Source organism: Ochotona princeps, chromosome 29 (genome assembly GCF_030435755.1).
Source record: "Ochotona princeps isolate mOchPri1 chromosome 29, mOchPri1.hap1, whole genome shotgun sequence".
NCBI classification, from domain to species: Eukaryota; Metazoa; Chordata; class Mammalia; order Lagomorpha; family Ochotonidae; genus Ochotona; species Ochotona princeps.
This window is the reverse complement of record NC_080860.1, coordinates 4,554,083-4,577,135: the sequence shown is the minus strand read 5'-3', so window position 1 is coordinate 4,577,135 and position 23,053 is coordinate 4,554,083. Positions and strand designations below refer to the sequence as shown.

At 46.7% G+C, this 23,053-nt stretch overlaps 1 protein-coding gene across 2 annotated transcripts in view; it reads right to left on the bottom strand.

Moving 5' to 3' along the window:
- Positions 1-23,053, bottom strand: part of ATP2A2 (ATPase sarcoplasmic/endoplasmic reticulum Ca2+ transporting 2) — a 46,497-nt gene that overhangs the window by 8,629 nt on the left and 14,815 nt on the right. For both annotated transcript variants that reach the window (XM_058656445.1, XM_058656446.1), the window contains exons 6-12: positions 10,013-10,093; positions 7,229-7,314; positions 5,771-6,235; positions 2,826-2,914; positions 2,571-2,673; positions 1,184-1,315; positions 144-572 (exon numbers count right to left, since the gene is read on the bottom strand). In XM_058656445.1, the coding sequence (XP_058512428.1) occupies positions 144-572; positions 1,184-1,315; positions 2,571-2,673; positions 2,826-2,914; positions 5,771-6,235; positions 7,229-7,314; positions 10,013-10,093 (1,385 nt within the window). The remainder of the gene's footprint in view (positions 1-143; positions 573-1,183; positions 1,316-2,570; positions 2,674-2,825; positions 2,915-5,770; positions 6,236-7,228; positions 7,315-10,012; positions 10,094-23,053) is intronic.

The window sequence follows — 23,053 nt, the reverse complement described above, 5'->3', positions numbered from 1 at the left end:
TCTAAAGCAGCACCTAAATCAGGAGGGTGACTCACTGGGCCTGCAGAAACACAAGCAGCCACACCTTTCCTGGCAACAGGCAGACTCCCTGACCTTTCCGTGAACAAACGCAGGCGGGGGGATGGGGAACTTGCGGCGCTGACCTCGTATTTAATGAAGTTGGCAGAGTCCTCGAGGTGCATCTCCTCTCTCTTCAGGGGGCTGTCGTGCGTGGCCAGGGCCAGGCACCGCAGGGTGTCACTGCCACTTCCCCACTCCCGGATGACAGACATGATCTTCTGCTTGACTCCAGGGGTCATAGGGACCTTGGTACTTCCAACCCGAATGTGGGTGCACCTGTCGATGACACCCTCAGGAGCCCCCTGGGGATGGGAGAGGACAGTTGACTCACTGACTCGCAGGGATCCGAGCCCTCCGAGAACACTTCCCTTGTGATGTTCTATACTTGCCTTCACAAACATCTTGCTCATCGTTGTTCGGCTTGGTTTGTTTGGTGTGCAGTAAACGGACATGGATTTTCTATCACGTGAAAATTCTAGTGTAAATTCCTTTTTCATCAGCTGCTTAATGACCTGTGCAGAACAAACAGGAATTAAGGGATGACATTTCACAGTGTTTATGTTCTCTAACCACAGACACTGGGAACATAGACAAGCTTCTGCTCTTACAACACTTGTCCTTGGGGGCCAGTACAGTGGCACAGTTGGCCACCTTCAGTCTACAGCACTGGCATCCCATGTGGGCACCAATTCATGTCCTGGCTGCCCCATTTCCCATCCAGCTCCCTGCCTATGTCTTTGGAAAGCAGTGGAGAATGGCTCAAATCCTTGGGCCCCTGCACCCACATGGGAGACCCAGAAAAAGTTTTTGACTTTCAGGAAGAGAAGCTGGGGGAGTGAACCAGTAGATGAAAGATCTTTGACCCTTTATCTGCTTTTCACATAAAAAAATAGAAATCTTAAAAAACAAAGTGAACTTAAAACAACAACAACATGCCACTATTTCCGGTGCTGACCAAGATGCAGCCTGCCGAGAACGGGGTGCAGGGGGACGGTGCTGGGTGAAACCTCTGCTGACGGCCTTCGCACGCAGCAGGGTAAGGTGGCTCTGAGGAGCCTGCACGCGGGGAAGGCCAGGCGAGCGCGCCCCGACGGAGGAGCAGCCACACCGCACCCCCACGCACCGAGTTGCAGGCGTTGGCGCGCTCTATCTTGGAAAGGCCCTTCAGCTCAGTGTCAAACACATTCATCTTCTCCACCAGGCAGGTGAGGGCAGTCTCGGTGGCTTCTCCAACTTTCTCGTAGACGCCTTTGGCCTGTGTCAGGCAGAAGTGCACCGAACAGAAACAGAGAACATGCAGCAGGTCAATGTCTCTTGGCCTTCGCCCGCCCCCACGAGCCCGCTGGTTCCTCCTGCTCCACTCCCAGGCAGAGGACGGCAAGTACAGGAGTGCTTAGTCTAAAAATTAGCTTTGCACCTCTTACAATCTATGACGCCACTAATCACAGCTCCTGTTAGCTCTCTGAGCTTTCCAATGGTACTTGTTGTGGTACTGTTTATGATTCTGAAAAGCTAAATTTTAGAGGATTCGTTTCACTGTTAAAAAGAGGAAAAAGGCTTTTTGGCCATTATATCATCGTTTTAGTGATATAATTGGCGCTCGCTTTGGCAGCACATATACTAACAACTCGCCTCAATTGTCCTCAAGGGTCTAATTGCTGTCTCATCTCAAAAAGCAAGACAAGGGGGCTGGCGCAGTGATGTAGCAAGCTAAGCCTTCACCTACAGTGCCAGCATCCCATATGGGCACTAGTTCACCAGCTGTTCCATTTCCAATCCAGCTGCCTGCTTACGGTCTGAGAGCAGTGGAGGAAGCCTCGCATCCTTGGCCCCCTGCACCCACCTGGGAGACCTAGAGGAAGATATTGGCTTCTGACTTTGGACCAGCTCAGCTTAACTCCAGCTGCTGTGGCCACTTGGTGAGTGACCCAGTAGATGGAAGATCTCTGTCTCTCCTCTCCAACTCCTGCCTTTCCAATAACAATAAATCTGGGCCTGGTACAATATCTCAATGTCTAGTTCCTTCACCTGCAGACACTGGAATCCCATATAGGCTCTGGTTTGTGTCCCGGCGGCCCTGCTTCCCATCCAGCTCCCTGCGTGTGGCCTGGGAAAGCGGTAGGGGAAGGCCTGTAGCCTTGGAACCCTGCATCCACGTGGCAAACCCTGAACAAGCCTCTGGCTTTGGGTCAGCCCAGTTCCCACCCTTGTGGCCCACATGGGGAATGAAGCATTGGATGGAAGATCTTTGTCTGTCTCTCTGTAAATCTGCCTTTCCAATTAAAATAAATTAAGCTTTAAAAAGATTTGGTGCCTTCAGAAGAGTATTTTCCATCCTGAGTTTCACTCAGTTTTACGAGGCTGTCACAGGAGCTAGCGAAGCTCTTGGACCTCCTGCTCAGGCCACGCTGGCCCCAGAGGACGCCCACTTTCACAAGAGTTAAAGGGAGGCAGGATTTCAGGCTGCCCCACCTCCATCTGAACAATAGGTCTAAGCTTTGCAGACTTACCTCATTGTAATCCAAGGCAGAGTCATTGCAGAGAGCACAGATGGTAGCCAATTCCACAAGGCCATCATACTGATGGCACTTCACTGGTTTATCATCTTTATGCCTGTTAAAACAGAGGACAGTATTACAGCACGGTGTGCTGGCCTCTACTGATGGGCTGCCTGCGGTCAGGCTGAGAAGGTGGCCCTCTAAATCTGTCCACACACTCCACCCCCCACTACCTGAATTCTGCAAATGATAAGTAGAGACACTCACACTTCTCCAACAGGTGCATATGTGGATCCAGTGATGGTAAACTCATTAAGGGAACAAGTGTCACCATCTACTTTGTCCAGGATGAACATCTGCAAAGGAGAAAAGAGCGTAATAGTATGAAAGAACTCCACAGCACACACTGGCTCACTCGCTGAACAACCACACCCAAGCCAGGCTGAACCCAGGAGCTCCACCTGCGCCTCCCATGGACTAGCAGGAACCCGCGTCCCTGAGCTGCAAGCTGCTACCCCACAGGGTCATGACAGCAGGAAGCATAAGACTCAACCTAGACCCGTGGATGTCAGAGGTGGCTATCCCATTAGACCACTGCACTCGCTCCTTTCTCATTTACGAAAACTTGGCTCTGGCCTGGCCCAGCCATGGGTGTTGTAGTTATGTGGAGAGTAAGCCAATGAACGCATCATTTCTGTCCTCTGTCACACTGCCTTTCAAATAAACAAATCTTATGATCAAAAAAAACACCAAAAAGTCCTAACCCTCACCCGGACTTCTGTTGCAGTAGACTGCCTTCGCCACCCTCCCCTCAGGCACCACTGAGATGCTGAAATTGAGCAGAAGCCACGGCCCACGTTGGGGAAGATGACTCACACAGCCCCCAAGACGGGAGGACTCGGCATCAGTGAAAGGTTACTCTCGCAATGCTCAGAATCCCAAATTTCAAATGGCTGAGAAGGTGCACTGGACAGCCCTGTCTTAGAGCTGAGTATGAAAGCTTGGGAAGAACAAACTGCCATTTCACAACTGCATAAACACTCCCTAGGTAAGGCACATGGCTGCCCGGTTCCCTTGCACTTGCTTCTCTTCTGTGTGAAGCGGGTAACTGTCCATGCAAGCAGTCTACAGAACAGATGCCATGCGCACGGAGTCCCTTACACACTATCTTAAACCGGGCTTTTCTCTTTAGTCTTTCAAAATTGTCAGCATCCCTATTTGGAAAGATTTAGACTTGCATTTTCTTTCTTCTCCCCCCGCCCCCTGCCTTTTTTTAAATAAAGATTTTATTAGACTTTCATTAGAAAGTCAGATCTGAGAGGAAAGGCAGAAAGATCTGTCTGCTGATTCACTCCCCAAGTGGCCACTACGGCCAGAGCTGCACCGATCTGAAGCCAGGAGCTCTTACGGGTCTCCAATGCAGGGGTGCAGGGTCCCAAGGCCTTAGGCCGTCCTCTGCTGCTTTTCCAGGCCACAGGCAGGGAGCTGGATGGGAAGTGGAGCAGCCAGGACATGAACCTGCACTCCCATAGGGTATCCCAGTGCATACTACAGAATGACGCTAGCCACTGAGCTACTAAGCCAAGCCCTAGACTTGCATTTTCAATGCTGTAAACTGAACAATCCCAAAGAAGCAAATAAAAACACAAAAAATCTCAGCTGTCACAAAAGTCCCAATTCTAAAACAAGCAGGAGTGTGGGGGGGGAGTGACCCAGGGGGTGGAGATCCTCTCTCCTCATCTCTCCCCCTCTCTGCGTAATTCTGTCATTCCAATAAAAAGAGATCTTTCTAAAAGAACATTGTGACACCAGTGTTTCTAAGGCATAACGAGCAGAGCTGCTGCTTCGGGAAGTCAGCATCCTTTATCCGAGAGCCTGGAGTGCCTGGGTAAGTCCCAGCCGGAGTTCCACTCACCTCCCTGTGTCCAGCAGATGATGGCCCAAGAGCCTGGGTTCCTGCTCCGCAAGTGGGAGAGCCAGACAGAGTGGCTGGCTCCCGGCTTGCGCATGTGCAAAGTGAATCAGTGCATGCAGGATCTCATTCCCTGCGGCTCAGCCTTTCAAATAAACACTTAAAAAAGTGCAGCCTGGCACAGTACCCTAGTGGGTAAAGTCCTTGCCTTGCACGCCCAGAATCCCATTTGGGTGTCGGTTTGTGTCCTGGTGGCCCCACTTCCCATCCAGCTCACTGCTTGTGCCTTGGGAAGCAGTGGAGGACAGGTCAGAGCCTTGGAACCCTGTATTCGCATGGGAGACCCGGAGGAAGCCCCTGGCTCTTGGCTTTGGATCAGCTCAGTTCCAGTCGACATGGCCACTTGGGGAGTGAATCAGCAGATGGAAGATCTTTGTCTCTCTTCCACCCTGTATATCTGAATTCCCAATTTAAAAAAAAAAGTGTTCATATCATGTTAAGTTTTAATGTGTCTTACTCAAGATAACTTGTGATTTTGTTTTTTTCTACAGGCTCCACCAGACTGTTAACCCAGCAGTTCCATTTACTGTAATACTGAGCACTTGAAAAATGTTCTTTATAATCAATTTTGCAGATTCCCTAATTAATGAGCCAAATAAAACGTGGCATACTTCATTCTACACTTCTATGAGTTACATGTATCTTTCCTAAAACTTCTACTTACAGTTAAGTAAAAACTAGTGAAATGGAATTATACAATAACGTTCTCTCTTTGGTTCTTGTTTTTCTAAGGATAGGCTGAAATGGATTCTTATTTCACTCCAAATGATGGTCAGAAGGCTGACATGGAGCCAGCTGAGGTGAACACAGGCTTTCCCTGGTGACTTCTCACATGCAACAGGACTCTTCAAAAGGTTTTCTGTAGGGCCTGACACGGTAGCCTAGTAGCTAAAATCCTTGCCTTACATGTGCCAGGATCCCATATGGGTGCAGGTTCATGTCCTGGCTGCTCCACTTCCCTTCGGCTCCCTGCTTGTGGCCTGGGAAAGCACTTGAGAATGGCCCAAGCCTGGGACCCTGCACCCGCATTGGGAGACCCGGAAGAAGCTTCTAGCTCCAGATCAGCTCAGCTCTAGCTGTTGTGGCCACTTGTCTCTGTCTCTGTAAATATGCCTTTCCAATTAAAAATAAATAAATCTTGAAATTTTAAGAAAAAAAAATATCACATTTTGACTCAAAGACTTTAAGAGCTAAGAGCAGACGGTCAGGGTGAACAAGGAGCCCCAGGAGAGTGTCTCACCCTGCAGACAGACATCTGGTTCGTCGTGAGCGTGCCCGTCTTGTCAGAGCAGATCACAGAGGTACAGCCCAGGGTCTCCACGGAGGGCAGGCTCCGGACAATGGCGTTCTTCTTGGCCATTCTGCGCGTTCCGAGCGCCAGGCAGGTGGTGATGACAGCAGGCAGACCTTCGGGAATAGCTGCCACGGCCAGGGCTACTGCGATTTTAAAGTAGTAGATGGCACCTCTGATCCAGGAGCCTCCATGCACCGGGTCGTTGAAGTGCCCAATGTTTATGATCCAGACTGCAATGCAAATGAGGGAGATGACTTTGGAAAGCTGCTCCCCAAATTCATCGAGCTTCTGCTGCAGAGGCGTCCTCTCCTGCTCTGTTGCCACCATCTCATCCCGAATCTTGCCAATCTCCGTGTTAACGCCAGTTGCCACCACGACTCCCATGGCTTTCCCAGCGGCAATGTTGGTGCCCTAGGACAGAAAAAAAACTGGTCAGACGAGCAGCCCCACATCCCAACCATAAACCTGCATAGGGGCCTGGACTAGGACACCTTCTACTGGGCCACCAACCATCCAACAGTGACAACAAGCATGCCATCTGCAAACCACCCAGGATCTCCCTGACCTGGATTCCACACAGCGTTCACTTATCTCTAGCAGCTCACCACCACAGCAGCTGTGGGCTCAGGCAGCGCGCAGCTCCCTCAAGCCGGGTGGCTCCTGAACTGTAAGCACGCTCCATCTCTGGCTCCTGCAGCATAGGCTCCCCTGCGCTGGGCTCTATCACAAGAAGTTCCCCACAAACCTATCCCAAGACCCCTGCAGGCACCAGCATTCAAAATCCACAAAATCAAGTGGGGGCGCTTCCTCCCAGCTCCACTTATGCCAGTACTGGATGATTCGACGACTCCACAGCACACACTGGCTCACACTGAACCACAAAGCCCACCACTCGAAACTTTCTAGATTCCACACAATCAAATCCCACATTTTCTAATTACTAAGAAAAATTCACATCAATAGAAAAAATGAAATAGTATCATGAACACCCACATATTCGAAGACTCACTGCTTCCTCCCTCTCAACACACTTTGTGAGCCGCACAGAAACAGCTGAGTCATCCACATCAATTTGAAAATACCCCTTTATGGGCGATGGTTTTCCAAAAAACAAACAAAAGGAAAAACACCCAACTTTTCAACTATGTTTTCATATAAAGAGTTTAAAACATGCTTGACCTGACTTTGGGGGGGGGAAGTGGGTGCTGATGGCTCCCCAAAAACCTGCCAATTAAACCAAAAGACCTCTGCAATCACACATGCCACCACCGTGGGTTACAGGTGTGAGCAAGGCCCACGGGAGCCTCTTTGCACAACAGTCTGACCACTAATGACAGGCAGTGGAAAGTATAACGACTGTGCACCACTCACGACTGGCCCGCCTCCAGCCCGTCGAGTACTCACAGAAAACAGCATGTTCTTCTTGTCCTGGTTGACGGCCCGGGGGTCGGGCACAGGGTCAGTGTGCTTGATGACGGACACAGATTCACCTGGGCGGGGCGAGCGACAGAAGCAACGGTGATTTCACCATTCTTAGGACATTGTCAAATATGGAAAAAAGGACTTTCAGCTCATTTCCATTTAAAGAAAATAAAACTGGGAATATGGTAGGGTTACAACCAATGGTATCTCAAAGTAAACTTGTTTTTTAATTAAAATTTTCATTCTTACCTAAAAATCTTTTATTTTCAGCTTATTTTATATGCTTAATCTATGTGTTATTTATAGGCACAAACAACAAGGAAGCTAATCCACTAAGAGGCCTGTATTTTGTTCAATAATCCCAAACTAAGAAAAAATGAAAACACTTTCGAAAATATTTGTATGTACTAAACAACCATGTTTCAATAAAAGCAAGATTTTTTTTTTTTTTTTTTTTGCTTTTGTTTTCAACATTTTAAAATTTCTATTTGGAAGGGCAGATTTCGGAGAAGGTGAGACACCCAAAAAGATCTTCCATCTAACTGGTTCACTCCACAAAATGGCACAATGGCCGAAGCTGAGCTGATTTGAAGTCAGGAGCTTCTTCCGGGTCTCCCACACAGATGCAGGGTCCCAAGGTTCTGGGTGTCCTCGACTGCTTTCCCAGGCCACAGGCAGGGAACTGGATGGGAAGTGGAGCCGCAAGGACATGAAAGATGTTTGTTTATAGGATGCCAGTGCTTGTAGACAGAAGATCAGTCAGCTGAGCCATCACTACAGGCTCCAAAGGAAGAAATTTTTAAAAAACACATCAGGGGACTGGCACAGTGGCCTAGTGGTTAAAGTTCTCGCCTTGAACGCATTTGGATCCCATATGGGTGCCAGTTCTAATCCTGGCAGCCCTAAGCCTTGGGACCCTGCACCCACGTGGGAGATCCGGAAGAGCTCCTGGCTTCAGACTGGCTCAGCTCTGGCCGTTGCGGGCGCCTGGGGAGTGAACCAATGGATGGAAGATCTTCCTCTGTCTCTCCTCCTCTCTGAATATCTGCCTTTCCAATAAAAATAAATAAATCTTAAAAAAAAAAAAAAAGGTAGTGCTGCCTAACAAGACACCAGGATTCATATGGCACCCGCTCTACTTCCAGTCCCCTCTGCTACCCAGAGCAAGCCCAAATGAAGCTCCTGGCTTCAGATTGGCACAAGCCCTGCCCCCAATATCCACCTGGGGACTGGACCGACAGAAAGAAGCTCTGTCTTTCTCTGTTTCTCCTTCTAACTCTTTAAAATAAATCCATCTAAAATAAATCAAGAAAATAAAAGACTAACACCAAATCAAACCAACACTGAGTTAAGCCGCAGTTAATGAACTTCCTTCTAGAACCTTTTAAGATGTCTTGATTTTGTTTTCAGCTCTAACATCTCTTAAAAATATATATATATATTTATATATATATGTGAATGACACAAAATGGCTCCAATGGTTGATTTCAATGGCAGATAGCAAACTTTTTACTGTCATTTCTTTTTTTTTTTTAAGATTTATTTATTTTTATTACAAAGTCAGATATACAGGGAGGAGGAGAGACAGAGAGGAAGATCTTTCATCCAATGATTCACTCCCCAAGTGAGCTGCAACGGCCGGTGCTGCACTGGTCCGAAGCTGGGAACCTGGAACCTCTTCCGGGTCTCCCACGCGGGTGCAGCGTCCCAAATCATTGGGCCGTCCTCGACTGCATTCCCAGGCCACAAGCAGGGAGCTGGATGGGAAGTGGAGCTGCCGGGATTAGAACCGGCGCCCATATGGGATCCTGGGATGTTCAAGACAAGGATTTTAGCCGCTAGACCACGGCGCCGGGCCCTTGTCATTTCTTTTTAACAAAATAAATGAGCTCTTCATTGTAACCTAAAACTACATTTACATAATGATTAGTCAATAAAAGGTAACATTCAAGAACCTCTATGAAGAGTTAAGACAGTTATTTCTACAGACATACTGAAAACCGTACACTTGTAAGCCACTCATTTCCCTCCAGTTTCATGGCGTAATTGGCTTCTAGCTTGTTGCTGCCTAATGGAATTTTAATGGGAAAGCTATTCATAAAGAAACAATGAAAAATAGAGGGCTCAGATCCTACCATTATGACATTAACTGCTTTTCAAAACTGATAATCAGAGAAATCTGCAGAGCCTTTATATTTCATATCTATTCATTATGAAACCGAGATTAGCACTGTTGCTAGGTTAACCTGACCGCCTTGTTTCCAGCTGTTCTGGACTCTCCACCCTAGACTGTCTTTTACACTTACACACACACACACACACACACACACACACACACACACACACACACACACACACACACACACAGCAAGACAGACCAAGTAAATCCGAGAGCACTCACCAACCCCTTGGGGAGCTAACTTTTGTTAAATCACATCTGATTTTTATAGTTTGTTACACACAGACTGGCATTCCTCCAATGAAAAAAAATGACAGCACTGGAGACTACTTTTCCTGGCTGGACAAAGGCTCCTGCATTAAGTCATTCACTTCCCACCACACAGGGAGCTGACACTTCAACTGCAGGACTATCTCTGCTGGTGAGGCATCCGCAACCTTCTCTAAAATGTGAGAAGAAAAAAACTGACTTTTCTTACAATATTGGTAAAGCGCTAAGAAGCAGATGCCTCGAGCGTATATGGGTAAGCTCGGGGCATGAATGACAAGCATCACACATTCCACACCCTCCCAGTACATAATACTTACCTGTGAGGATTGACTGGTCAACTCTTAGCGTTGTAGACTTGATAGAAGTTAACCTTATGTCGGCAGGAACTTTGTCACCAACTAATTGGGAGAAAAAAGGCAGCTAAAATGAGAAACTTTCACAATCAATTTTTTTTTAAAAGATTTATTCATTTTATTACAGCCAGATGTACACAGAGGAGGAGAGACAGAGAGGAAGATCTTCCGTCCGATGATTCACTCCCCAAGTGAGCCGCAACGGCCGGTGCGCGCCGATCCGAAGCCGGGAACCAGGAACCTCCTCCGGGTCTCCCACGCGGGTGCAGCGTCCCAAATCATTGGGCCGTCCTCAACTGCTTTCCCAGACCACAAGCAGGGAGCTGGATGGGAAGTGGAGCTGCCGGGATTAGAACCGGCGCCCATATGGGATCCCGGGGCTTTCAAGGCGAGGACGTTTAGCTGCTAGGCCACGCCGCCGGGCCCCACAATCAATTTTAAACTAGAATGTTCTCTAAATGTGAATCATGGGGCTGCTGCTGTGGCATAGCTAGCTAAGCCCCCACCTGTGGCATCAGCAGCCCACATGGATGACAGTTTGAGTCCTGGTTCCTTCACTTCCCATCCAGCTCCCTGCTAATGTGCCTGAACCCTTGTACCCACATGGGAGCCTGCAAGGAAGCTGATGGCTTCAGACCAGCCCAGATCCAGTCACTGTGGCCATCTGGGGAGTAAAAAACAGATCAAAGGGCCCAGCACTGTAGCCTAGTGGCTGGGGTCCTCACCTTGTGCGTGCCAGGATCCCACATGGGTACCACTTCTAATCCTGACAGCTCTGCTTCCCATCCAGCTCCATGCTTGTGGCCTAGGAAAGCAGTCAAGGACAGCCCAAAGCCTTGAGACCCTGCACCCGTGTGGGAGACCTGGAAGAGGCTCCTGGCTCCAGATCATCACAGCCACTTGCGGAGTGAATCAGCAGACAGATGATCTTCCCCTCTATGTATCTGACTTTCCAATAAAAATAAATCAACCTTAAAAAAACAAACAAAACCAGATAGAAGATCTCTCTATAATTCTGCCTTTCGAATAAAAAGTGTGAATTACGTAAGGATAGAATCATATTTGGGAAACCTCTAAAAAGTTCTAAATAGCAAGTTGTTATTTGTCTCACCCACCACCTTCCTTCATACCTCGACCCTTCCCACCCTAATCAGATGCCCACTACATAAACAATATAAAAATAAATAATAAAAGACATTACTAAGAACCGAAAACCAGTTCTCTTAAAAACTCAACTTTATACATAGACAGAAGCAAAAACCAAACTGCACATTTGTTTAAAATGAAAGCCTGACATAGTTAAGCTTGCACCCAGTGGTTCACTCCCCACAATGCCAACCAGGCCATGGCCAGGGCCCCCAGCCTAGCACTCACTCCAGGTCTCCTTATGGGCTGCAGGAGCCGTCACCTGAGCCAGCAGAGCTGCTGCCAAGCGTCTACATTAGCAAGACAGCAAAGTGAAGGATCCCACTCGGGGCTTCCAGAGGGACCTAAGGGCCACACCAGCAGCTCACCTGTGAGGCCAACCTTAGCAACACCACTCAGGTTAAGAAAAACTGTCAGTCACATTAACAGCCCACTTAGGATTTTTAGTTGATTACACTTTCAAACTTTGTGGCCACCCTGTATTTGTAGAATGAATACCAATCTAAACTTTGCTGGGAAAACTGGCCAACTACAAGGCCTACTATTTATGGCTTAAATTCCAGTACAAGGAACTTATTTACAGATGCTCATAGGGCAACACTTCTGGGAAGAGTACCGAACTGGTCACACTGGGCAGAGGGACATGCAGAGGAAGATTTATTTTAAACCCTGCCATGCCCTGAACAAACCTCCTGCAGCACCTAGATACGAAGTCTCAGGGGTAACAGGCGTCCTGTCCCTGACACGTGTAACACACAATGCCACAAGGCCACCCTGGCCAGAGAAAGGACAGAAGCAGTGCCAGCTGCTGCCGAGTGTCCATCCGCACATCCGCCTCTGACTCTGGGAAAGACCACTAAAACTCAAAGTAGATTATCACCAGAATGGTAGACCTATTTAAGTAAAATTTTCAATTTTTTTGTACTAATTGACATATACTAGATTGTAGTTGTCACTGGTTACATATAACATGGTAAAAGTCATCCTACTCATGAAATAAACCCAGGACACAATTTACTTCCAAATTTTCTGCATTTCAAAGTTTTTCAAGAATGTGGTTTCCTTTTGTCACGCCAGTACGACAGACAACCCCCAAGAGGAGCAGGGCTGCCAGGTGGCACAGGAGTTTCTCAACAGATAATCTCAAGAGGCAGAGATCACCCTGGCATTTGACTGAAATGACATGCAGGTTAAGGTTTAACTCCTGCTGGAAAAGCTTATGCAATGAACTGCAACATTCATACTGAAAATACAAGCACCTCTCATTTTAATAAAATTCTGTGCATACTACACCTCAGATAATCAAGTATTATTACTGAAAAGGCATATTTACAGAGGACAGAGTGTACAAAGTGAGGATTTAGCCACTGAATCATTGCACTGAACCCAATAAAGTAGTATTTTCAATTTCAGTGATCCATCAAGAGCTAAATGCACTCACAATATGAAATTTTAAACTAAATTAAGAAAAATACTTAAGGGCTGAGGCCATAACTCAACAGGCTGATCCTTCAGCTCCAAGCGCCAGGATCCCATAGGGTCACTGTTCCCTGTGCCCTCCCATCCCGCTCCTTGCTTGTGGCCTGGAAAGGCAGTAGAGGTTGGACCCTGCACCACGCCGGACACCTGAAAGCAGCTCCTGGCTCCTGGCTCCAGATCAGCTCAAGCTCCAGCCGTCGTGGCCACTTGGGGAGTGAACCAGCAGATGGAAGGTCTTTGTCTTTCCTCTCTGTAAATCTAATCTGCCTTTCCAATTAAAAAAAAAAAACACACTTTTAGATCTTCTCTAAAGCCAATGTTGTGGCACAGTGAGACAGATAAGCCAGCAGCGTGCCAGCCAGACGCCAAGGCTGTCAGCCCTGTGGCAGGTGTGGAAGGTGGTCTTCGAGCTTCTACCAATTGTGACCATTTGGGAGTAAAAAAAGTGGACCGAAGATAACCTGTCACAACGCTTCACCAATAAATGTTTATTAAAACCAAAAAAACACACTTATTTCATAGAGTTTTTTTTATAAGTGACAGGCTTTGTAACTGAAGCAATTATTTTGTAATTAAAAAGAATTCTGATTCAGACACCTGTGATAAACGAGATTCTCAGGGTTTTCTTTTTCAGATCAATGTATTTGAAGCAGTCCAGAAATCCCTATTTTTATTTTTTGTTTCCTTTTAAAGATTTATTTATTTTTATTACAAAGTCAGATATACACAGAGGAGGAGAGAGAGAGGAAGATATCCCATCCGATGATTCACTCCCCAAGTGAGCCGCAACGGCCAGTGCTGCGCCAATCCGAAGCTGGGAACCTGGAACCTCTTCCAGGTCTCCCACGCGGATGCAGGGTCCCAAGGCTTTGGGCTGTCCTCGACTGCATTCCCAGGCCACAAGCAGGGAGCTGGATGGGAAGCAGGGCTGCCGGGATTAGAACCGGCGCCCATATGGGATCCTGGACGTTTAAGACGAGGACTTTTGCCGCTAGACCACGGCGCCAGGCCCTTTTGTTTCCTTTTTAAAAGATTAATCTATTTTATTGGAAAGGCAGATTTACAGAGAGAAGGATCTTCCATCTGCTGGTTCACTCCCTAAGTGGCCACTAGGGCCAGAACTTAGCCAATCCGATGCCAGGAGCTCAGAGCTTCTTCTGGGTCTCCCACGTGGGTGCAGGGTCCCCAAGTCCTGGGCCGTCCTCCACTGCTTTCCCAGGCCACAAGCAGGGAGTTGGATGGGAAGTGAGGCAGCCAGGAATAGAACCAGTGGCCTTATGTGATCTTGATACAGCCAAGGTGAGGATTTACCCACTATGCTACCATGCCAGTATCCTAAATCCTTAATTTTTTTTTTTAAGAGATATTTATTTTTTTATTGCAAAGTCAGATATATATATACCCTATGTGAGCACATGTTTGAGTCTTGGCTGCTCCACTTCCAATCCAGCCCCGTTAACAGCCTGCAGAAGCAGCATAGGATGACTCAAGTGCTTGGGCTCGTGCACTCAGGTGAAGACCCAGAATAAGCTCCAGGCTCCTGACGTTGGACTAGCCCAGCTTTGGCCATCTTGACCATTTGGGGAGTGAACTAGCAAATGGAAGATCTCCGTTGCTCCTTTTTCTGTACTTCTTTCAAGTAAGTGAATCTTAAACAACAAAAAAACAAAACAAACAAAAAAAAATGAATATGTTCAACACATTTTAAACGAGGGTTCAGCGTGATAGCCTAGTGGCTAAAGTCCTCGCCTTGTATGTGCAGGGATCCCACATGGGCTCCATTTCATATACTGGCTGCTCAACTTCCCTTCCAACTCCCTGCTTGTGGCCTGGGAAAGCAGTCCTTGGGACCCTGCACTTGCATGGGAGACTTGGAGGAAGCTCCTTGCTCCGGATCAGCACAGCTCTAGCCATTGCAGCCACTTGGGGCGTGAACCAGCGCATGGAAGATCTTTCTATCTCTCCTCTCTGTAAATCTGATTTTCCAATTAAAACACACACACACACACACACACACACACATTTTAAACAAACACGCAATTTCCCTTAGTCTGCAGGCTTCTGTGAGCTCCAGTGTGAGGCGCAGGCAGTGCTGTTTCAATGATCACATCCAGAAACATCTCCCTGATTGGGCATGTCAATGCCCTTAGGGGAAGTGGTAGTGGAAAATTCTGACTCTTGCCAAGAGAATGCTCTGCCTTTTTTCCTCCAATTCTTTTTCCTCTTTGGTTTGAAGCAGGTGTAATAAAAGAATAATCTCTGTCATAAAATACCTCCATTTGAATAACACCTGACACCGTGCACATTTAGCTCTTAGCTCTCCAAGACCGTAACTCTTATCTTGCTGCCTTAGTAGATATCCACTCTGAACAAAACCCTCTAGAGCCCAGTTAGGTTCCAAGAGTGCAAACAGGAGTCAGATAAGGGAAATTATTATTTTGCCACATTTTACGACTGAAGGAGAGGCCAGTATTGCAGAGCAGCACAGCCAAGCACCACCAGCATCCTTTATCAGGCTCTCCGCTTCGGCTCCCGTTCCCTGCCAATGTGGGAGGACTTAGGTGGAGTTCCTGGCTCCTGGCACCAGCTGGACTGTTCCAGCCATTTGGAGATTGAATCAATAGATGGAAAGTCTTTCTCTTGCTCTGCCTTTCAAATAGATAATCTTAAAAACAAAACAAAAAGCGACTGCAGCTTTCTCTATCCCTCAAAGGATGCTGGGTGGGCCAGCTAGGTTAAAGCCCAGTTTAGAATACACACACATCAGAGTACTGACTCAAGCTTTTAATCCTGGTTCTTATGAATGTCCTGGGTGGTGGTGGGTGATGGCCCCAACACAGGGGTCCCTGATACCTCCACGCAACACTGGGATGGATTCCGGACCCTGCCTTCAGCTGGTTCCAGCTGCTTCAAGCCCTGATTGGTGTAGGCATTTGGGGGTAAACCAGAGACATCCTCTATTCACGCTTTCAAATAAATAAACACCCAGTGATTATAAATATTGGGTTAATCAATGTTACTCAGGAAAATCCCCTTTATTAGATCTAAGTATAAATTTAAGAATTTAATAATTAATTGAGACAAATTCTATCTGGAATAGCTAAATAATTTCTAAGAGTAAACTGTATAATATCAGAAACTGTGTCTCATATACCACTATGACTTTTGAATTAAATGTAGCTTCTAGGAAAAGGAAGCCACAATAGAACTAATTACCTTAAATTACTTAAATACTCAAATGATTCCAACACATTCACTATGCTTCCAACCCGAGTCATAAATTTTGTAGTCAAGTAGAATGAATTAAACTGCTCACATGAGAAGTCCGACTTACCTACTTAAAACTATCTCCAGGTCTCAGAGTGAGCAGGCAAGAAGCACCCTTCGCGCCACAGGGGTGCTCCTGAAGCGCCACAGGGGGACATGTTTCCTCCCCATCTGTTCTGGGGGAGGGCATCAGGCAAAGGCAGCACTGTTTCTCACTAAGGAACTCGGGATAGCTTCTTCCTGTTAGACTTGAGACTCCAGCTTCCCAACCACACTTTACTGCGCCATCTTAGGCTGCTCATCATTGAGCTTCAGGTCCCCAAAGGGCTTTCTGGGTTTCTACGTACACTCCCTTCCCTCCCCACAACAGCAAGACTCCAATTCCTCGACCGTGTTGTCAGAAGACCTTACAATGCACCTGCAGAGTGCTCTCTTCCTTCCTGACACTCTATTCTCCTAAGCCAAGAGCTCCAGGAAGGCACTCTCCTACCCCACTGATTCTCCAGCCCCTAACACTCATACCTGGGGCACAGTAAGTACAAACCATAGGTTAATGAATAAAGTACCTGCATACCCCATCCTGGAGTACCAGGTGCGAATTCTGGCTATTCCGAGCTTCCAGTCCAGCTTCCTGCTAAAATGCCTAGGAGGCAGCAGTGATGGCCCAATCTTCAGCTCACTCCCACCTAGGGCACATGGGACGCTTTCAAGGTTCCTGCTGCTAGCTTCACCCCAGCCAAATCTTAAATCAGTGAATGGGAGATATCTTCCTCCTTCCCAATCACTTTCAAAACTTTAAGAAATAACCAAACAGGTTTTCTTCTATGCACTATGCAGACCAGCTTTTAAAAATGGCTACACGAAAAGAAAAGTCTTGAGACGTCTTCTTCTATTCAGGCACAGCTCAATCATCACATTACCCGACACACAAGGTGCCAGCTCTCTCCCTCAGTGCCCGACGCACAAGGTGCCAGCACACTCAGTGCACACACAAGAGGAGCTTGTTCAAGGTCTGTCTTTGAAAGTCACACTATTTCCACAGAAGCACAATCTACAGCTAACCATAGACCACTCTCAGTTTATAGCCCTACTATCCCCCAGGCTGTGAATCTGGAAATTGTCTGAGTCGGTTATGTGCACTTTATTTAAACAACAAAACCTACCTTCATTGTAAACGTGGTTTTACATTTCTACATAGCCAAATCCACCAATTTCAGTGACTTTACACAAGATCCAGAAAACATGATCTCCATACCTGTGGAGAAACTCAACACTGTTTGCAGTATCTTCATCTCAGTGCCGGAATGGAAAAGCTGACGCTTACTGGCACGGTGACTGTCGTGAGTCAAGGGGAATGAAGAGCAGGTGATCAGAGGAAACTGGGAAACGCCGGCTCCGTGATAACCGGGCCAGGCTTCCACAGCAGCATGTGTGGACTGTCCAGAGCTCCTTATTTCTCAGGCTGCTCCTTACAGTGCCGAGGGGCCCTAAGTCTCAAAGCTCTCTGCTTCTGATATAGCTACACTAATTTCTTTCAGATTCCATTTCTGTATTTATACACATGTGGATTAAGAAGCCACATTTATTTTACAAAGAGCAACTCCCAGAACTTACAGGAACTAAAACATCTCCACTATAGCCTGGGTGCAGAGGTCTCAGACATGCACCCCCAGTCCCATCTCCGCTTTCATATGAGAAAAGGGACAAGAGAACAAGCATGGTCAATCCCTCTTTGGTCCCGTCAGAAGAGCAGAGCAAAGGGTGCTGTGGTGGCACCTCAGGCTAACCTTCCACCTGCCTTGTCAGCACCCCAGGTGGATGCTGGCTTGTGTACCGACTGCTCCATTTCCCGTCCAGCTCCTCCTTGTGGTCTGGGCGGAGGATGACCCAAAGCCTTGGGACCTGAACCCTCATGGGAGACCTGGAAGAAACCGCTGGCTTTGGACCAGCTCAGCTCTGGCCATGTGGGCATCTGGGTAAAGAACCAGTGGATGAAAGATCTTTCTTTGTCTCTCTTCCTCTATGTAAATCTGCCTTTCCAATTTAAAAAAAGTAGAGCAGTCAGAAGTTGCACAGACATACATGGTATGCTGGTGCTGCAGGTCGCTAAGCTGCACCCCACATCGGCCTGGAATCAGACACCTGTTAGACCTGGAAAGCTTCTGAAGAAGAATCTGCTCGGATTTCCCAATTACACTAACTAGAATGTACTTTACTTTATTCACTGTTACGCAGGATTAGAATAAATATTCACCAAAGAGTTCCTTATATCAAGTCATATTTTATTAAGACTATCTGAAAAAAGTTACTTTATACATGCCACTAAATTTCATCATTGCAAGTTGATTAGTTATCACTTTGGGATAAGCACTGTGTGCAGCAAGTGAAGCTGTCACTTGGGACACCAGCATCCCACATGGTGCTGGTTCAAGTCCTGGCTGTCCCACTTTTTATTCTATTTCCTGCTAAAAGCAGGGGAAGATAGCCCAAAGCCTTAGGCCTCTGGCACCCACGTGGGACACCCAGAAGTAGCTCCCGGCTTCTGACTGGCTCAGGTCTGGCCGTTACAGCCGTTAGTGGAGTAAATCAGCAGATGAAAGAGCTCTCTGTAAATGCCACCTTTCAAATACATACAAGCATACATAAATTTTAAGAAAATATCTATCACATTTTGGAGTTCTTCATATCCTTGAATGAACCCTGAAATTGTCAGAATTATTGCTGAGCATTTGGTCTTCACTCAAAAAAATACACAAATCAATTCCTTATGGAAAATCTAAAGCAAATTTTATTTTAGAATTGTGTCATTTCCATCACTTACATAATCTTAAAATATGATTCATTCCAGAGTATACTACAAGACAGAAGCCATCTGAGGATATTAATGTCCTTGTGTTATTCGTCAGCCCTGGGTTACCAAGAGACATGAGGTTTGTTTTAAACAATCCTAAAAGTAGCGCCTGGGAAGTCAGTAAATACCCCCAGAGGAATACACTCAAACCCCCCAAACCCTAAAATGAGGACATTCATGACTGTGATAGCGAATTTCTAGAACATTATCAGATCATACAGACAGCTTAAAAGTATGAATGTTTATGTCCCTACCACATGTTTATCCTAGGTTTTGTTTTCCATTCATCCCAAGAAATATCTTCCTGGCATGAAGACAAACGCACAACCATGGGTTCAGGAGATGAGCAAGTAGTAGGTCAGTATCCCCGTACTTCTGCTTGGCTTGTGCTCTAGAGACTTCTAAGGTTTGCATAATCATCTCCTATGCGTGCTTTCACAACTTCTCCATGGAGTGACTATTAGCTGGTATAACAACTAAAACTCAACTTCCCTAACTCCACCTCCTCTTCCAGAAACCATCTGTCCCAATGCAGCCTTCAAGATGTTCAACAGAATCACCCTACAAACCCTCTCCCCAAAACAAGATGGAATAATTTAATCACAAGAGGTGACCCCCTGCACTATGAACAGTGACTTTCTCCAAGTATCAAAACTACTCATCAGCCTTTGTTTCCATCTGCACTTCTCCAACGCAGCAGAAAGATTTCTTCATGCCCAGTTCCGTAATATAAATTAAAGCACAGAGCGGCCAACTCTGTTTCAGGCTGTGTGGCGAGTAAGACTGACAAGCAAAAGAATTCGGACAAGGAAAAACTTGAGAACTAAAGTCCACTTCTCTAGCTTTTACACAACTGAATTATCAGGCTAAATGCCAACTGCAGGGCCAATCAGGGTATCAGTTCTAACCAAAACAAGTTTAAAGGCCAACAAGTATAATCTGAGAATTCTTCATAAACACCCACTCATCTACAGAGCTACAAGATGCTTTTCCCAATGTTCCAGATAATTCATGCTTTAGGATTACACCTTGATCCAATTCAATGGCCCACTGGTCCTATTAATCCATGAAGTTATATTTTAAATCTGGGTATAAACGTAGGAACAGCACCAACAGTCTCATGTAGACCAAAGCACACTGCAAACTTCATTAAAATCACCACCACACGTCCACAGCGCCATCACCCGCAGCCAACACTTTACTTCCTGGAGAAGGACCGTCTGCTCTCCCTTACGAGGAGCAAGACAAGGATGCTTGCCCTTGCCACTTCGGTTCCTCCCTGAACAAGACTCCAGACAGGGACTCAGGTTAGAAGCAAAAGGCGGCCAGGCTGCAAAGAGCTACCAATCCTTGCAGATACACAGCGCTGCACCCAAGGCGTCTTAACAAACCCTTCAGAGATCACGAAGACTGCAAGATACCAAATCAACAACAATCGATTCCAACGGAATAATGTGAAAAAGTATAAAACCTGCACATTCAATAAAAGAAGCTTAAGAAATCTGGCCTAGCACTGTGGTTCAGTGAGTTCAAGTGCTGCCTACAACGCCAGCATCTGGCATCAGGCTCTCATCCAACTCCTGGCTGCCTCACTTCGGACCCAACTCCTTGCTATGGTGCTAGGGAAGCAGGACTGGCCAGCCGCCTGAACCACTGCCACCACAGGAGATGTCAGGAAGCACCTCCCACAGAACGGAAAACATCCCTGCTAGCCGGCATATGTAAAAAAACAAAATGCGGAAAGGATCCGAACATTTCTCCAGAAAACAAAAGCTACCTTAATAAACAACACGCACCTGAGAAGATGCCAACAACTGACAATCAGGGAGCTGCAAATCAAAATTCCAAAGAGAACAAACACACCTGGAAGAGTTAAAAAAAAAAAAACAGTAATTCCCAGAGAAGGAAATCATGGCCAACATAAAAACGTGGACAGCAACCACTGCTTCGGAGAATACAGTGGCATCAGAAACCACAACACCACCACTTAACATGGTGTGGCAGTTCCTCAAAATACTCACACAATGTTAGCACACAGCCTGCTAACTGCAGGCCTGATGAATAACTGAGTGACCAAAAGTTGGATTCACCTAACTTATAACACGTATTCACAGCAGCATTACTCATAAGAGCACCAAACTCGAAACATTCTGAATATCCTACATGAACATTTATCAAAATGGATAAATACAAGGCTGCATATCCGTGCAATGGAATATTCTTAAGCCATGAAAAGGAATGAAATACATGCTCCGTGAACTTGTAGATGATACTTAAATGCTAACCCGAAGAAATCTATCACAAACAGTCACACATTTCCTACTCTGAATACTGGATACACGGACACAAAGCCCATTGCCAAGGGCTGAGACAAACTGCTAACGAGTGGCAAGGTTCTCTGAGGCGAAAACATTCTCAAATTGTGACTGCATTTTTTTTGTCTACAAGTAAACTAAAACTGAATTGTACACTCTAAGAGCAGACAGACTTATTTTATTTTGAAAGGCAGACATACAGAGAATCCACCTCCCAGATGTGTACCCGCAGCACTGGGCCAGGATGCAGACAAAAGCTTGGAGCTTGCTCCGGTTCCCCTGTGGCACAGGACCCAGTCACCGCCCTCCAAGAAGCAGTAACAGTGGAGTGCTGAGACGTGAACTAGCGCCTAGGCATGGGTGATGGTGCTGTAGGAAGTGGCTTCATCCACGACGCCACAGTGCTGTCCCTGGAAAGGGTAAACTTTACAGCATATGAATTATACCTCAAAGCTGTTTCAAAAATTGTGAGCTCGGCCTGGTGCGATAGCCTAGCAGCTAAAGTCCTCGCCTTGAACGCGCCGGGATCCCATATGGTTCTAATTCTGGCAGGCCCGCTTTCCATCTAGCTCCCTGGGTTCCAGCTTCAGACTGGCTCAGTTCTGGGTGCTGTAGAGTGAACCAGCAGATGGAACATCTTGCCTTCTCTTTGTCTCTTCCTCTCTCCCCCACCTTAATTTTGGCTTTCAAATAAAATAAATAGGTCTTTTTAAAAAAACTTTGGGCACCAAGTCAACTGCTTCTTTTTCTTTCCTGTTTTTTTTTGGGGGGGAGGGGGGAAGATTTATTATTTACAGAGAGGTGAACCAGATCTGCCACTTGCTGGATCACTCTCCAAATGGCCCCACAGCTGGAGCCGAGCAGATCCAGAGCCGAGCTTCCTCCCAATCTCCCACCTGGGTCCACTGCTTTCCCAGGCAATGAGCAGGGAGCTGGTCTGGAAGTGCAGCAGCGGGGACACAAACCAGTGCACATATGACGTGCCAATGCTAGTGCTGCAGTGGAAGCTTAGCCTACTATACCAAAGCCCTAAATAAGTTTAAAAAAGAAAAAAAGAATATTCCTATGCAATGATTCTCCAAAATAAGCCCTACCATCTTGGAGGAACTAAGAGGCTGTTCTGGGCAGTTTCAAGGGCTGTTTGAACATGGCTCTCACTCAGAGCCCCAAGGACACACATCCTCTTGGATCCGTGCGGAGGGCTGCATATGCAGGGCATACACAAACTTTCTGGTCTGTCGTTGTTTTCCAGATTAATTTAAAGTCAGAGTTGCAGAGAGAGAGCCAGAGACAGAAACCTACCCAGTGGTGCATGCCAGAGTGGATGTAACAGAGTGGGCTGGGCCAGGCCAAAGCCAGGAGCCTCATTCAGACCTCCTACATGGGTGAGGGGCATAAACACCGGATCATCTCCCACTGCTTTTCTCCAGCCACCGGGATTTGGCTCAAAACTAGAGCAGCAGGGACTCGAACTGGTGCCCACATGAGATGCTGGTGGGTGGGCAGCAGCTACGCCGCAATGCCAGTCCTAGGAAACTGACCCATGAGCTCAGTCGGGGAAGCTCTGGCTCAGGGTCCTGTCCAAGCATTTGTAAGTACAGCCATGAATTTACCCTGAGCCATCCATTCCAGTTACAAATGAAGCTTTCTATTTGTGTGAAGAACCAGTGCGCAACAAACTGCTCAATACAACCGCCAGACACCAACTTTCACCTCTAGCACTGGAGTTCATTCATCTCAATTACTAAGTATAATCATTCAAAATACCTTATTTATAAATAAAACGTAATCAACAAGAGATGCCAAAAAATCACAGTAAAGGAAGTAAGATTTGTTTGGATAGTACTAAAATGGGTTAACCAAGTGATCTATAAATACAATTGGAAGCCTTAAGATAAGGACTGCATTCAGAAATATTGTCTAGAATCAAGGGAAAGTCACGAGCTC